General features: G+C 44.7%; 2 protein-coding genes across 8 annotated transcripts in view; one reads left to right on the top strand and one right to left on the bottom strand.

Annotated features, from left to right (window-relative positions):
- Positions 1-7,846, bottom strand: part of LOC101110740 (transducin-like enhancer protein 1) — a 92,015-nt gene extending 84,169 nt beyond the window's left edge. For 2 of the 3 annotated variants that reach the window (XM_027964466.3, XM_027964467.3), the window contains exons 1-4: positions 6,517-7,846; positions 5,648-5,748; positions 4,143-4,206; positions 3,984-4,028 (exon numbers count right to left, since the gene is read on the bottom strand). In XM_027964466.3, coding sequence (XP_027820267.1) covers positions 3,984-4,028; positions 4,143-4,206; positions 5,648-5,748; positions 6,517-6,540 — 234 coding nt within the window. In that variant the 5' untranslated portion in view covers positions 6,541-7,846. The remainder of the gene's footprint in view (positions 1-3,983; positions 4,029-4,142; positions 4,207-5,647; positions 5,749-6,516) is intronic. The other variant, XM_060410904.1, reaches the window with a different exon arrangement.
- LOC121818625 (spermatogenesis-associated protein 31D4-like) overlaps positions 5,876-16,291 on the top strand; it is a 201,702-nt gene continuing 191,286 nt past the window's right edge. For 4 of the 5 annotated variants that reach the window (XR_009599544.1, XR_006058641.2, XM_060410898.1 and 1 more), the window contains exon 1: positions 7,802-8,273. The gene's annotated coding sequence lies outside the window, so the exon portion shown is untranslated. Of the gene's footprint in view, positions 5,984-7,801; positions 8,274-16,291 lie in introns of those variants that run through there. The other variant, XR_009599545.1, reaches the window with a different exon arrangement.

The raw sequence follows: 16,291 nt of genomic DNA, 5'->3' as shown, positions 1-16,291 counted from the left end.
GAAAGCAGTTTTAACTCCAAAATTTATATGGTCTGAGACACTGTGCTTGCTGAATTATCACATAGAGTTTTGAAATGTTCAGCTCTCATCTTTTTTTTTCCCCTTCCTTCTCCTCTCCTTCCCCACCCCGCAATCAAGACTGCAGAAAACTTTCCTACCAGTCCTTTCATTTATTTTTAAATTCTTCCACCACCCTGGAGAGCCCTAAGCACTGCCTGCTCTTCAAAAGAATATAGGCACAGAGAAGCAGAGTAATCAATCAAACTCACTGCATTGCTGGGTTTCAACTAGGAATCCTGATAACGTGTTTCATGGGGTTTTTTTTGGTTCTTAGGCCTATTTTAACCTGTGGACAGTACTGCTCAGTTAGTTACAACTTTCTACTTGCCCACAGCTGTGGCCCCCACCCACCAGTCAGTACTGCTGATTTTCCTGATTTCTACAATATGTGCCTTGCCCCAAGCTGTCTTGCAAATGATGAAATTGGTCAAAACAGATAAAGATAGAACAAAGGCACGCAGAAGAGTAGATGTAGGTTGCCAAGCACAGGCTCAAGTGTGATTCCACTACTGGCCTCATCCTCCAAAGGCAGCTGGGTTGGGGGAGACAGGGAAGAAGCATCGAATGGGGAACCAGATGACCCAAACTCAAGTTTCAGTAGATTCTTGGCCCTGACAAGTTGCAGACTCTGAGCATTTGCCCCCACATTACAAGGCAGAGCACACCAGCTACCCAATCTAACACCTACCCAATCTGCTTCACAGGACAAAGCCAATTTGCTTTTGAAAACTAAGTGCTGTACAAATTCATGCCACTAATGACAACTTATGGCATGGCTTTATCAGTGTGCTGAATAGGTACACAAGTGGGATAAATAAGCCCTAAGTAAGGATTTACAGTGTATCTTGCTCCCCAAAATATAAATGAAACACTATCATGCCACATGACAGGAAAAAAAAAAAAAAAAACAAAAAACAACTTTATCAAGCTGCCAAACACACTAGGCACAGTCCTATTCTCAAAAACAGCTGGACTCACGTTAACCTATTTTTTCATGTACTCGAACACTGGTGGTATCAGAATCGCTCCAACTTTCATGAAAAGTCCCCACCTTCCTGTATAGAGAGATATCTAGAGTTTACATGACCTACCTGAAAAGAGACAAGACAGGTGGGAAGCTATAAAAAGCACAAAAGAAAAAAATTTTGTCTTCATGCTACAATTAGAGATTTAAATATCCATGACCACCCTGATTTCATTGACTTTTGGTAACTGGCCACAGATGGCAGCAGAGAAAGTAAGGGGAAGGCTTATCAGGAAGTGTTGACACAACATAAACACGGACTGCAGGCACCAAACCAGCTAAGGAAACCACAATTACACCATTCTTGATCTGGATGTACTTCCACATTCAAACTTCCAGACGGAAAAGGTGGTGGTGAGATTTGACACTGAAATCTCTCAAACTCACCCCTCAACAAAACCGCTGAAAGGTGGGGAGGAGAGCGGTCGTCACACTGGAGACAAATCTTAACAACATTAAAGCACTCTCCATGGAAAGTTTCCCCATCACTACCTTTTTTTTTTTTTCCAGTAACAAAGATGTTGTCAGAAATGACAATTTTTTGTGTCCCCTGATGATGCCTTGCTAGCATTTGGTTATAAGCCATAAAGCAGGACTAATTTCAGCCTGTCAGGAGTCTTGCTAATGCCCAGTTTCCCCCTAGAGAGAATTCCTGTCAAATCTAATGAGAGCTCCAAAGGCCCTCTCTACAATATAATGAGCACTTAGGCCATGCTGGTGATCAGGCGGCAAAAAGCATCAATTTGAGCCTGGCTACACCCTGGGGGCCAGACGTCACCAGTTTTAATAAGAATTATGATTACTAGCTGCACCAAATGCCTCCTCAGAACTTATTATTAATGTGTGACATTCAGAAGGATGTTTTTCAAATGTAAGGCCACTTTAAACTGAATTACAGCACGGCTTTGCATACTACTCTAGTTAAGGGTCTGTCAGCATTTACAATACAAACCAAATTTCAGGGGGCTTAATATCCTACTATGGAGAACACAACATCTCTCAGCTTTTCACATTTTTCAAATTACTGAGCCAATTATACACAGCATATTATTAACGCATACTGGCTCATGAACAGACAGTATATACCCACAAATGCCCAATGGAGTCCAGAAACTCATTAGAAAACTAGTTTCACACCATGGGGCTCCTGATCCTCCTTCTCTCTTCTTCCTTTTGATAGAGGTCCTCCACCAAGTAACCTACAGGAACCCAGGAGAATTTCGCACCTCCCGTAGCTCCCCCAATAAATCCAGCACCAATACACATCATACAGAGGTGGCGTTCGCCTGTACGGAGTCAGTGAGGTTATTACATCCTTTGAGTTATGAGTTTAAGAGAAAGCTCAATCTCCTCCTTACCCTTCCAGAAAATTTGTTGGGGGGAAAAAATGTGCCTTTAGGGTAACTTTAAAAAAACAAAGCGGCACATTAGAACTCCTCCACCAAGTTTATTTGCATAATTCATTTAAATGACCATATACCTTTTAGTATAATTACTATCAACAAGTTACAATTGCCTCAATCAGGCACCGGCCCCTTTAAGCACACAGAAACAAAGACACAAACCCAACAGAAACTAGGCTACCAACTTTGCAAATCAGAATAGAACTGGCATTTTTAAAGGCCCATTACATTGCTAATGAAAAGCCTTGAACTTAACCATCTCCTTCCAAACACATATCTAAGAATAGACCTAAGGTACATGATGATAACATAACATTATGAAATCTATGATGAATTAAAAATCAAAGAGTGCGGAGTTACAAAAGCAGAATTCAACTCTGAAACACACTTGCTTAATGAAAGTCTTTGAATATAAGGAAGATCTGAAGGCTGAACTAATCAATTTCTCCACTGTGCCCCAGCCGGTCAGCCATGCTCTTTAATTTAATGAAACAAGGGTTTGAGATGAAATAGCACATATACATCAAGTAAGAATTGTATTGTTGCACTTTGAAATGTGTCCAACTGTGCAACTTCATCTGATGATAATTTTTTAAGAGGCAATCGATTTCTAAAAGACTTATTGTACCAGAGTCTTGATGAAAAAGTGAATGTCAGCATATCTCCAGAATACTTACACCCTGCCATTAATGCTTTCTTTGGCAGACAATGACTACTCAATCGAGAGTCCTTTGGGCTGAGCAATCATTTAGCTTTTCTTCTCTTATGAGGTCCTTAGTGCCTTGTTCCAGCTCAATACTCTTTTTATACACCATTATTGTAGCCATAAGTGTGAATTTTATGGGAACTTGCAAACTCATAGTCATAGCTTGAGCTTTCCAGTCACTAATCTTTTCATGCTTTTAAAACCACTAGGACTGAAGCAACTCACAACATACGCTGTGGTCATAAAAGGATGCTTTTTTCACCTCCAAACTTGTATCAACTGAGACATTTATTAAAAAGTTGTTTGCAAATATGCCGCTAATCCTGAGTGTCGCTTTATGCAGCCCCCAAAACTCCATAGTCTGTCTTATACCTTGTTTAACCTGAGTAAAGAAACTCCTGATTACCCGTCTTTCCCCCAAAGGGCCACACTTCTTTCCAAATCAGCACAAAAACGTTAGCTATTCTGAACTTCAGAACTTGACAGGATATCCAGGTCTTCCAAGAGAATAAATGTATCCAGGCAGTAAAGTCAAGTCAAAGCCTCGATTCCAATCTGCCTATAAACAGGCTAGTTTACACTTCCAAAGCACCTCTCACCTAGTAACTTAAAACATTTTATAACTGTCAAGAACCAGCTCTTGCTGCAGAACACTAACCCCCAATTCGCAGGAAGGGAAACCAAGGCTGAAATATGGCATGCAGATACCTCCCACTACAGAGGACAAAGCCAGTACTACAGAATCATGACTTTATTTCTCATTTCAACTTGAGACTTCACTAAAGCTTACCTGTTTATGCATTTCTATGTTTAATCCATATGACATTTCATAATACTGTAAAAAGAAAAAAGAACCAAGTATTTCATTAACTCATGTTCTGTAATGCCGAGAACACATATTTGTTACTATTACATGACAACGGAAAAAAACCTAATCTTTGATACCTACCATCACATAGTGCCTCTGCATTTCTGTCTTTTCACTTGCCAGTTTCTCACATTCCAATTTAAGGCTACGAAAACAAAACAGGCAACTTAATGTAAACATTATGTCACTTGTTTTAACATCTGCCTCACATATTTGCACTTCAAGTAAAAACACAGACCAATTTGGAAAAGCCATAAACTATCTAGGTAAACACCCAAAAGCTTTGTCCTTGCATTAAATGGGGAAAAGGAGTAAGAGGAATAGTGCAAGGTATCCACTTAAAAACTAAGCTTTTCCTTCTTCATGCACACCTGGTCTGATGCCAAGACCAAAAGATCTGTCAAAACCTCTGATCTACTCAGAAGACTGAATTCTCCTCATGGTCATCTATTCACTCCTACTTGCTTCACTGCATCAAAGTTCGCTTCCCTGGACTTAACCAAAATCTGGCCTTTGTATAACCTTCAGTCTCAGGCATAGGCTGTGTCACCTCTGCCAACTCAGTCTCTTGGTTTGAAAACTGTACCTGTAAAGTTACTTCTACAATTGTTGGTCCCTTTTAATACCTTTATTTTTTAATTCACTGCCAAAATATGTCATATAGCTTCTGCAATTAAAGTGGGCTGACATCCTCCCTTCCTGGCAAACATGGTGTGGGCAGGGATGCTTCAAGCTCTAGAGATTATTATCTTCAAGTAGACAAAGGTCAATAATCAGAAAGCCTCTGACAAAAATAAGAAAGTTCACACCCAAGCAGCTGTGTGCTTTCTTGGGGGCATGATAAAAACAAAACCTGTCATTACAGTTATTTCTTAGCTCTAATCAACCATGATTTCATAGAAACAGGGGAAGAAACTAAAATTTCTAGCAAATTTACTATGGACAGAGTGCTTTACAAATAGCTTTCTTTTATAAATTTTCTGAAGCAGCTTTCATTAGATGAAGGGACTAAAGGTGAGATGACTACAAATGTGACTCCAATCCCTTGCCCTACCCAAACCAACCCAGAATGAAGCCAAAGCAGGTGAGCTGTCCCCTAAACTCATCCACAGCACCCCCACTAAGGATGGGCACAGCTAAAAGCATCTACCCTCCCATAATGGACTTTGCCTCAAAGAACCCATTCTAGTATGGCAAACAGCGATTTCAACACTGGCTTTGCCTCTCTGAACCTGCACTCCTGAGCTGGGGCATCGACTGAACCAAGCTCAGCCTGTTGCAAAATAAATAAATGAAGTGCAAATATTGACAGTTCTCATGCAACTCCTAAATACACGAAAAAAGGCTCCTTGGAACAGCAGCACACGGGCAAAGGGGAAACAATGGGAGGAGGAGGAGACAAGAGAAGAGGCGGCCCGGGAAGAGCAGGGGAAAGGGGTAACGTGAATGACAGGTCTTAACTGCGACTCCACGCGCCACCGCCTGGACGCAAGTACTAAGTACAGCTGCCGCCGCCACCAGGATGGGCGACCCCGGGGCACAGCGCCGCCCGGGCGACCACTCACCGGGCGCGTCCCGACACGCACCTGTGATACTGCGCCTGCAGGAACTGAAATTCCTCTTTAATCCGGTCCAGGGACTCCGGGATAGTGAACTTGAAGGGCTGGCCTGCAGCCTGGTGCGGCGTCTAAGGGCGACCAGCGAGGGGGACCGAGCGACCGGGATGCGGGCGGTTGGATAAAGCAGTCGGAGTATCAAAGAGTGGGTGGGACATAAACAAAAAATAAAGTTAGAAGTGGCGCCAAACGGAGTCCAGAACTCCAATTTGCGCTTCACTTGGGGAGAGGGAAGGTGGACCTTCCCAGGTCCGAAGCTCCTCAAATGACGCTCGCAGCCTCTTCCAGCCTCCAGGGCGGGACGCGGTAAGTGCGCCTGGGTCACCTGGTTGAAGGGACAAGAGTCCCCGGCGGCGGCCGTGGAGGACCTGGCCAGACTGTCGTCGACGACGCCGCCCCCTCCCTCACGGGGCGATAATGACCCCGGGGACCAGAGGAGGAAACTCCCTGATGTTCCCCGTTCCCAGAGTCGCCGGGGCCACCTCCAGGCGCGCCGGAACCGGGGCCTCATTGACATGTAAATAGGCGAGACGAGAAACAAAGCGGGGGGCGCACTACCCGCCTGGGGAAGGGAGAGGATGCGGCCGCGGGAGAAACCCCAGTCTCAAGCGCCCCGCCCGCCCAGTCTAGACGTCAAGGAGGAGGGAGCCTAGAGCAAAGGGGGTAGAATTGAGAGTTTCAGCCCCCTTCCCATACAGGAGGAGAGGGCCCGGGACCTCCCAAGTCTTGTACCCTTTGGCGGCCAGGGGGCTCGGTCAGATTGTAGCAGCCACCCCTCTCCTCACCGACTACCACTCCGCCACCTCCCTGCCCCCCACTCCGCCACCACCGCGTCTCACCGGGTGCCGGCTCTGCGGGAACATCGCTCTGGCGGCGGCCGCGGCTCTGTTCCCGGGCAACTCAATTCTCCGCTCAATTTCCAACTTTAATCCCGCCGAAGAAAATTAAGCCGGGAAGCCAGGCAGAAGCGGGCAGCGCGCTGGCCACGCACGCAGGCGCGCTCGGCGGGACGCACAGACCACTCTGCTCCCGCCCGTGCGGACTCCCGCGCTCAGGGCCACATCAGAGGGCAGCCCGGGCCCGGCCGCACCAAGAACCTGCGGGACGCCGCTGGTGCTCGCGAGGAGGGCGCGGGGGCTGCGCTTCCACCAGCGGGCCTCGGCGGCCCGGGCTGAGAGATGACGAGCGCGGTGACTCGGTGCTCCCCTCGGCGATCCGCGTGCGCCGCAGCGGTCCCGGGCAACAAATCCAGGGGAAGACTGCTCTCCTTTGCTCCTCTCCCGGTCCGCCTCTTCTTCGGGTATTCCCCGAGGCGCCCGCCGGCGAGGTGCAGGTGGCGCGGCGCCCGCGGCTAACCCCACACAAACAAACCTGTCTGTGTTCAGGGGTGACCCCCTCGGGCCCAGGCAGCGCTCACGACCGGGAGCTCGCGGGCTCCCGTGAGGCGGCGGGGTGCGAGGTCCCGGTAGCAGCGGAGGCTCCCCGCCCGGCGCTCCGCAGCCTTAACCCGAGCGGAGGAGCGCGGGATGACGACGAGGCGGGGAAAGTGCGGAGGGCGCGCCGGGAGGCGGCCTGGCACGCCCAGTGCAGCGGCTCTGGGTGTTCTCCGAGGTTGCACAAACCCTCCTGGGGCGACGGGTCTACTCCGCCGAGGGCAGTCCCGCAGCCGCCCGCTGCTCCTCCAGACCTGGGCGCATCCGGGCGCCGCGGCCCGCGCGCACTCGTCCTGCACCGCCAGCCAGACCTCTCCGGACCCTTTCTCAGAGCCTCTCCGTCGACCCCCTTTCTTTCCTTCTCTTCGTCTGCCTCTCCTCAAAGGGCGCTCCAGCCCGCTTCAAAGTTCTCTTACGACCCGGGGAAAGACATCCAAGAGACGGTGAGGAAAAGCCCAAGAGTGCGCTCCGCCGCTCGGCCTCCTTCCCGGGCCGGCAAACTCCGCGGGCAAGTCCGGAGTAGTCGCGGAGGCGGTTAAGTTGCCGAGGGCAGGCGGAGGTCCCGGTTGGTGGCGCGGTTCCCGCCCGGTCCTGCGAAGGCGGGAGTGGCGCAGTCGGCTGCCTCGGGGACGCAGGACACAGGGTACCCGCCGCCGCCGCCGCCGCCGCCGCCGCTGCTCCTGCAGCCGCCGCTCCAGCCGCTGCCGCCGCCCGCGCCTCTCGCGCCGGTTACATTAACACGCGGTTTCACACTCCGGAGCTAACCAGCGCCGGCCCCGCCCAGCACCGCGCGGGCGGGGGGCGCGAGAGCAGAGCCGGCGGGGGACGTGAGCCTGTCTGGTGGAGAGGGGAGGGGGGGAAGGCCCTCGTCAGCCAATCGCGTGCGGCGCGCCCAACGTGGGGTGCTGACGAGAAGCCTCCCCAGAGCCTATGGCAGCGCGGCACCGGACAGGCCGTCTTACCCGGTCCCCCTCTCCTCTCCCACCCTACTTGCTTCCATCTCCGCCGTCTCCCCCGTCTCCCCTCCCATCCACCCCCACCACTCCTCCGCCAGGCGCGTCCTCCCGGGCTCGGTGAGGAACTGTTCCTGGACGAGCCGCGGGATGCCGAAACCAGCCAATGGGAAGCAGCGAGACGCGGAGATTGGCACGGTGGATGAGAAGGTCGGTGGGAAGGAGAGCGGCGGGGCCGGGCTGTCAATCAAAGTAACGTGGGGCCGGCAAGGGAGCGCGCGGGAGCGCGCGAGCAGGAGGGACACACGAGCGTGCAGCCTTGGAAGCCGGGGGTTCGAGTTTGCAGAAATCCTGCCACTTGTTCACTTTTCCCTTTAATGAAAATCCTCAGATCTCAGTGAAAGTAACCGGGAGACTAACCGCGTAGTTTCTTAAGAGGGAGAGTGGGTGCTTTTTGGTAGTTCAAGCCAAAGGTGTCTTTTGGAGTCCCCTGTTCGATGCTACTCTTGAAAGTGAGGTCACATTCAAAATTTCGTTGAAGGTTGTTTTCCCTTGAGCTGTCTTTACGCGAATGCCCGAGGAGTGGACTGTGCACTTCGTGGAAACTGCATAAATAGGCAACTCATTGGCTGCGTAGATACACCAGCGGCTTAGTACTAGGCTTCTAATGCCCACGCCCCCTTTTGCACTCAAGGTGGTAGGAATTGGTTTTTATTGGAGTATTTCAAACCACTTTGCAAAAAGATCGACCCGAGTTGGCGGGAAGGATACCGGAGGAGCTGTCAGGGTAAGGCTGGCGCGTCTCGATCACGGATGAGATGTTTTGCCCGCCGCGCGAAATCTCGGGTCCTTCTCTTTTAAAGTCCCGATTTCGCTGTACTGGTTAGAAGAGGGCTACTGAGAGTTCCAGGGGCCTCTCAGGAACACGACCACGAGTCTGTTTCCAATTTCTAGAAACAAAGGGAGACAATAGGATAAACAGCATTGAGACCTGAAAAACCTGTCCTGCCCACCCCACCCCCACAGTTCGGGTGGTACCCCCCTTTTAGCTATGTAAGGAGCTAAATGGGAAGCTTTGTGGAAAAAACGTCAAAAAATTCTTATGAGCTGGAACTTGACTTGAAAAGGATTTTGATTTTAAATAAACGGAGCATACTGCGTAAATCTCCAGTTTTTGTCAGTTTTTCTAAAATACATCCCACAGAAAACCTTCAGTATTGCTGTTTTTATACATTAAAGAGCAGTTCAGTTGAGCTATTTCCACATGATTGGTAAGTGAATAATGCTGTTTCAGCCAAATAGGGTTGAATTCTTCCATGAGAAAGACACATCTTTGACAAGCATTCATCTAATGTTGGAATATACTTCAGTTTTTGGTGTTAATGGCCCCCATGTTCCCATTATTTTACTTTCAAGAGAATTATGGAAAGGCATTTATTTAAACAGAAATACAGTTTATTCGAAGATTTGCTTTCACAGAGATCTTTTCCTTGAAATATTAAAAGAATCATTTTAGATAATACATTTCACTGGTGGAGTTCTTAAATATGTATGATATTGATTCGTCTATAATTGGATCAATCCCAAATATCAATTATAAATGAAAAATTAAAGAAGCGATTTTAGCCAGTCTGTACAACACCATAGTAATTCTCAAACAAGTTCAGTATTGTGGTTCATTAAGTGGGGTTAAAGGAGTGGGTTCTATTATTCATTTCTGCTGACACTGGAAATGAATAGCAAGGAAGCACTGCCCCTTTTCTTGGTTATATTTAGTGATGAGAACAGTCTTGCTCCACATACAGGAGTTTTTGAATCATACAACCATGGGTTGGCAACCTGTTGTTCAGTCGTGTCCGAGTCTTTGCAACCCCACGAACTGCAGCACACCAGGATTCCCTGTCCTTCACTGTCTCCCAGAGTTTGCTCAAACTGATTTCCATTAAGTCATTCTTTCTGGAGCTGTTTTTCCACTCTTCCCCAGTAACATACTGGACACCTACTGACCTGGGGGGCTCATCTTCCAGTGTCATATCTTTTTGCTTTTTCATACAGTTTGTGAGGTTCTTGAGGCAAACATACTGAAGTGGTTTGCCATTCCCTTCTTCAGTGAACTACATTTTGTCAGAACTCTCAACCATGACCTGTCTTTCTTGTGTGGCCCTGCACGGCTTGGTTCATAGCTTCCTTGAGTTGGGATTGGCAACCTGTGTGCCTTGAAATCACATAGTATTGGGTCACCTATACCAGTCTATGGTTGCTTCATCCCCTAATCAGCTCCAGGGTTGTGTAGAAAGTGCTTAGATTCTACAAATATGCCTCTGCATGCAGGGACAACTAGGGCAACTAAGACTTCTCAATGGCTTTACCCAAACTTTACTTTGATTGACTGGCACATGCTAGTAGTTAAGTTTAAGACTTCTCCGGTGACTCAGACGATAAAGCGTCTGCCTACAATGTGGGAGGCCAGGTTCAATCCCTGGGTTGGGAAGATCCCCTGGAGAAGGAAATGGCAACCCACTCCAGTACTCTTGCCTGGAAAATCCCATGGACAGAGGATCCTGGTAGGCTACAGTCCATGGGGTCACAAAGAGTTGGACACGACTGAGCAATTTCACTTTCAGAGAAGTTAAAACAGGAGTAAAAGTGTTGCTACTTCTCACCCTTCCCCATCCCCTTCAAAATGTGTTCTAACACATTTTTGTTTGTTTGTTTTAATTTTAATATGTTTTGGCTGTGTCAGGTCTTAGCTGCAGTACGTAGGATCTTTAGTTGCGGCATGTAGGATCTAGACCAAGGGTGGAACCTGGGCTCCTTGTATTGGGAGCGCAGAGCCTTACCCCTGGACCACTGTGGAAATCCCTAACACATTGTCAGTCAGTCAGTCAGTTCAGTCGCTCCATTGTGTCTGACTCTTTGCAACCCCATGGACTGCAGCATGCCAGACCAATGTTCTCTAATATAACTGTTCACAGCGAACATGTCTACTCACCATATTTCCTAGTCTGCCAAAGGGGAAAATTAGAAATCTTCTTTTATTTTATTTGCTTATTTAAATTTTTTATTTTGTATTGGGGTATAGCTGATTAACAATGTTGTGACAGTTTCAGGTGAACAGCAAGAAATTCTCTTTTAACTCGTGCTTCTTTACCAGTAGAGTTTGATACACCAGGCCTTCTGATTTCCATCTGATGTAGTATTTGGAAAAAAGAAAGAATACTGATTTGAAACTTGAAAGGCCTTTAATTGTGTGCATAAAGATGGTCGGTTTTCGATGGCTTCTTTCTTTTACAGCGCATCCTCCTTGAGAGAGGAGGCTGGGCCCCCTTTCAAGGTCATTTTTTCTGTGTGATTGTCATGCTGTAATAATTATACTACAAAACTCTCATCAAACTGCATTACAAATGATGGTGTTTAAACAATCAAGTAGCTTTAATCTTATGTTTTAAATAAATAATATATGTGCAGATTGCCTACAGCCTATTTAAAGGAAAATAGTTCTACTCACGAAATCTGTAATTTTGGTCTTCTGTTTAAAGTCTGTTAACCATAATCTTCTTTACCTTTAACATATTCATATGTTGATGATGTTTTTACATGAAATATTAAGTACTCTGCTTTCATAGGAAATTGGCTCTGAAAAAAAGTTCCCTTTTTATCCTCTGCAAGAAAACAAAAAGATTGCTGTTTATCACTGATGCATTTATATTTCCATTCATTTGTTGCTGAGTTATCAAATTTTCAATTCACTAATAGTATAAGTGATTACAAAAACTAGGTGCTATCTGTAGTATAGGTACTAGACACAATAGGAAAAATTATGAATGCTGGTCATGGAAATTATACATCTTTTAAATCTGTCACTTTTTTATTTTAAATAAATACTAATTACGCACATTTTTAAAAGATCACTTTTGTCATTTTTCTCTTCCTTTCAGCTGTTATACATTTCCTCATTTGACTTTTTTTTTTAAACTGAAAGTTTTCTTAAACCTAAGAATGTAGGGTCCAGAAGAAATCTTCCCAGCATTGCTTTATAACCTTTTTCCCTCAGCATTTTACCCAAGAAAAGAACATGGCATGGGGTTGGAAGGGAGAAAGCAGAGAAGGAAAGGCATGGGGTTGGAAGGGAGAAAGCAGAGAAGGAAAGGGAAAAAAAAGTCGGTAGCAAATCCATGAAGCAGTAAAACCTCAAATAAAATCACATCCAAAGAATCTCTTGCGGTTTCACACAATATGGTAAAATTAGAGATTGCAGGAAACCAACTAAATTAAACTGGGAGCATTTGAAGAGAAACGAGCAGACTTTATGAAAATGACACATTGACTGACCAGTATGCTTTTTTATCAACAATTTCTTTGTTAAAACACAGATCAAAGGAACCTGCATATGTTTTCATTTTGTTCTAACTAGAAAATTACATCCAGATGTTTAATAGGCATTTGGTTGGTTTTTCAGCATTGATTAGATATGTTGGTTCTGTTTGCTTACAAGTGTAGCCGGATCATTAGCTAATGCAAAGAAATGTTTGCTGTGAGTTGCTAATTAGGGCTTTTGGAAACCCTCCATGCTCAAGAACAATTTGTACAGTGGCCAGAGAACTTGTGGGACTTGGGGAAGTTGTTTTCCCTTCTCTGTCAGGGTGGGGAGAAGCAGACAGCTCAGTCCCTAATCTTTTGCCTAGGGGGATTGCGATGCTATCCCTGAGGATTGGAGTGCAAATAAATTAGGAAGAGACCACACAGGCACTCCCAAACACAGAGATAAATGTGCTCTTTCTGGAACCACCACCGTGCTGTCTTCGAGGGTGGGGGTAGCGAATATCTAAAACGCTGAACATCAACATGTGGAAGATGCTCAGTGCTAATGTTATCAAATACAGTCTTTTTAAGTATACTTTAGAGACAGATGGAAAAGCCCTTTATGATAAACGAGTGTACTTGAATTCATTACTGTAGTGCTTATAATTAAAAATGTCTCCTTTGCAATTTCAGTACATTTACAGGGTACAAGAGACCAAGCTTTGGAAGGGGGAGGCTGGGGCTAATGAAAGGAATGAGGGAGCCGGATTTGGGAGAGGAGGATGAGACTGGGAGGAAATGCAGTGTTTACTTTCAGAGCCCACCCACTTGTTTACCTTGTTAAAGCCCCCAAACTTGTCGGAGATTAGCCATTCACACGATATTCAAATAAACTGTTTGAGAATTTGAGGCACCAGGCGGATAAACTTCTTAGCTGGCCAATCATGTTTTAAAAAACACTTGCCTGCAGAAGAACACCACCTCAGCCAGGGCGAACTTTTGTTTATTTAAGTCTGAACTTCTAGAGAGGTGGAGGTCCAAAATAGCCTGTGTTTATAAGTCATCCTAGAAGTGCAGATACAAATGTTCTTCTCCATCTCACTGCCCCTTCTAGGCCTGTTTACATCTCTCGCCCATGTATGGAGCACGTGTTAATTTGTTAATGTGGCCTGGTACCAGTTGGAATAATACACAGCTTAAAAAAAAAAAAATCTTTTCAGTTTAGCATTTAGCTCAAGAGGAGCTAAAGGGTATTTCATAGACAAAAGAAAAAGTAGTTAAAGGAAGTACCTTTGACGCTCCTTCCTAGGCATTCACATAAGGGAGCAAACTTTGTTGATTTAATAATTCTCTTCAATGACCCACTTTACCACAGGCCTTGGACTTACTCGGAAAAATTAAACGGGGGCACCTTTCCTCTGCCTTTTCTTTGGGAGTATCATTTAAATAACTTTCTTCCTGGAGCTAGACAGTTTCTTTGAAGGGTTAAAGCTGAGTTCAGCTAATCTCTGATCTCTTGATGTTCCTCACTGGTTGAAGGCAGGTGAGCCCTGGAGATGAAAAATGGGCTAGATAGCAAGTGAATATTTCAAATACCTCCGTGGCTTCTAGAATGCTAAGTGTAGACCTAGATGAACAAGTCAAGTGACATAATTACAGAATGTTGGAACATTTCATGAGACAGCTGGCCTCTGCTCTAAAATTCTGTGTCATGAGAGGGAAAAAAAAATGAAAAGGATTATTCTATAAAAGCAAAGACACATGATGAGAATGCAATATATGAATCTATACTGGCTCCTAGTTCAAAGAACAAAAACCCGTCAAGTATCTGTGAAACATGTTATTCAGAAGTTTTAATATGGACTGGTTATTAGGTAATACGGGGTTATGGTTAATTTTTTTAAAATTGTGATCATGCCAGAGGATATTCTAAGAAGATGCTTGCTAATGCATGCAACTTCAAATGAAGTTTTCAACTGCAGAGAAAATGTGTATGTAGAGAAAGAGAAAGCAAATCTTCAAATCTGAAAAAGAAAGGAAAAGCAAATCTGTAAACAGAAACTAGAGTTTAGGAGCAGAGTCTGTCGTTTTTCATTTTACTAACCTTCAACGTTTCTGTTTGAAATTTTTCATGATAAAAAGTGGGAAAGCCATTTTAGGTTCATTGTCTACATCTTTTTCTTCACATGGTAGTAGAAATTCCCTTCGTAGTTAAAAGATTGGCTTATGATGTTTCCAGTTTTTAAAAGTATGAAAAAAGTGCCCCCCCCATCATGTTAAAGCTCTTTTAGTAATATCCAAAGTATTACCCAGTGTTTTTCTCTGGATCTTTTAGTTCTTTTATTATTAATGGTATTTTATTTTATTTTTCCCGCTGTCTCAAATGTCCCTTAGTTATCAATTAACATAAAATGAAAATCTTTAAACAAATTAAGGCATTACATTAGCAATCCTCTGATGCATCGTTTTTTGGACCATCAGGCTCAGAATAACCAGAAAATCTACTATAAAATAAGGAAGAAAACTACTTACATATTAAGAATAAGATTGTAGCAAATAAGTTTTATATCAGTTTCTTAATTCCCATTATAAATAGGTGTTCTGCTGGCCTTTTCATCACTTGAACTCGGCAGTGAAATGTATAAATTGTTAGTTTGATTCGGAAATTTCCTGCAGATTTTTAAATTTAATACTGAAACCGATTATTGCTCTTTGTATTAAGCTTTAAATACTAATCTTGAAAAGAAATGAAAATAGCACTAAATCTTGGATGCTGATGTTATGTTCATCTAGAATCACACAGGCACATATTTATGATGTGCAAGTAAATAGTTTTCCAAAAAGCTGTGAAAACTGACAAAGCATAATCTAAGCATTGACTATTGGAATGCCCCATCCATCATTTGTTTCCCTTTAATTGTGGCCATTTAGCATGAATTTTGCTTTTCCCATTGCCGTTATGTTGACTGAAAGGAAACATTTCTGTGACACTAGTAAACAGATTCCAGTTTGTGTGTGAACAGATTAAATCCACAATTTCCACTGAAAAACTTGAGTGCCTGACAGGGAGGCAAGTATGAAAATACAGAAAAACCAGGACTTTCTACACAGTGTCCAATATTTCTAGCCACCATCCACAGAAGCAGTGCTTATGTAAAGTGAAAATGATAAAAATAACTCCTTCACGATGACAGAAAAAATCCCATGGGGACAGAGTTACCATTCTAATTTCCCCCATTGGCGTTCTCCACACTTCAGAAGAACTGGCCAGCTACAATTGGCACTTGAAAAAGTGTTACAAAACACTGACTAGTATTAGAGAATTGTTGATTAATGTAAACAGCCTGCCTCAAGGAATAATACCTTTCTTAAGAAAACTGGATTTCTAATTAGCATTTCTATGGAGATGGGTACCTCTAGGTAACTCCAGGAAGTGTTTCAAGAAGTTATTTGCCTTTGCTGGTGAAAGGAGGCATTTTCATATTTATATCTTTAATTTCTGAAAACTTCAAAAAAATTGATAGGTTAAAAGATCAGTGTGTGCGTGTGTTAGTCACTCAGTCGTGTCCGACTCTTTGCACCCCCATGGACTGTAGCCTGAAAGGCTCCTTTGTCCATGGGATTCTCCAGGCAGGAATGCTGGAGTGGGTTGCCATTTCCTTCTCCAGGGAATCTTCCTGACCCAGGGATCGAACCCAGGTCTCCTGCATTGCAAGCAGATTCTTTACTGTCTGACAGGTCAGTGGGCTTCAATATAAAAGATTGAATTTTGCCATTTGCAGCTACCTGGATGGTCTTGGAGGACATTATGCTAGGTGAAACAAATCAGAGAAAGACAAATAACTGTATGTTATCACTTAATGTAGAGTATAAAAAAATACAACAAACTAGTGAATATAACAAAAAAGAAGCAAACTCCAGATACA

Source organism: Ovis aries, chromosome 2 (genome assembly GCF_016772045.2).
Source record: "Ovis aries strain OAR_USU_Benz2616 breed Rambouillet chromosome 2, ARS-UI_Ramb_v3.0, whole genome shotgun sequence".
Lineage (NCBI taxonomy): Eukaryota > Metazoa > Chordata > Mammalia > Artiodactyla > Bovidae > Ovis > Ovis aries.
This window is presented reverse-complemented; position numbering and strand designations above follow the sequence as displayed.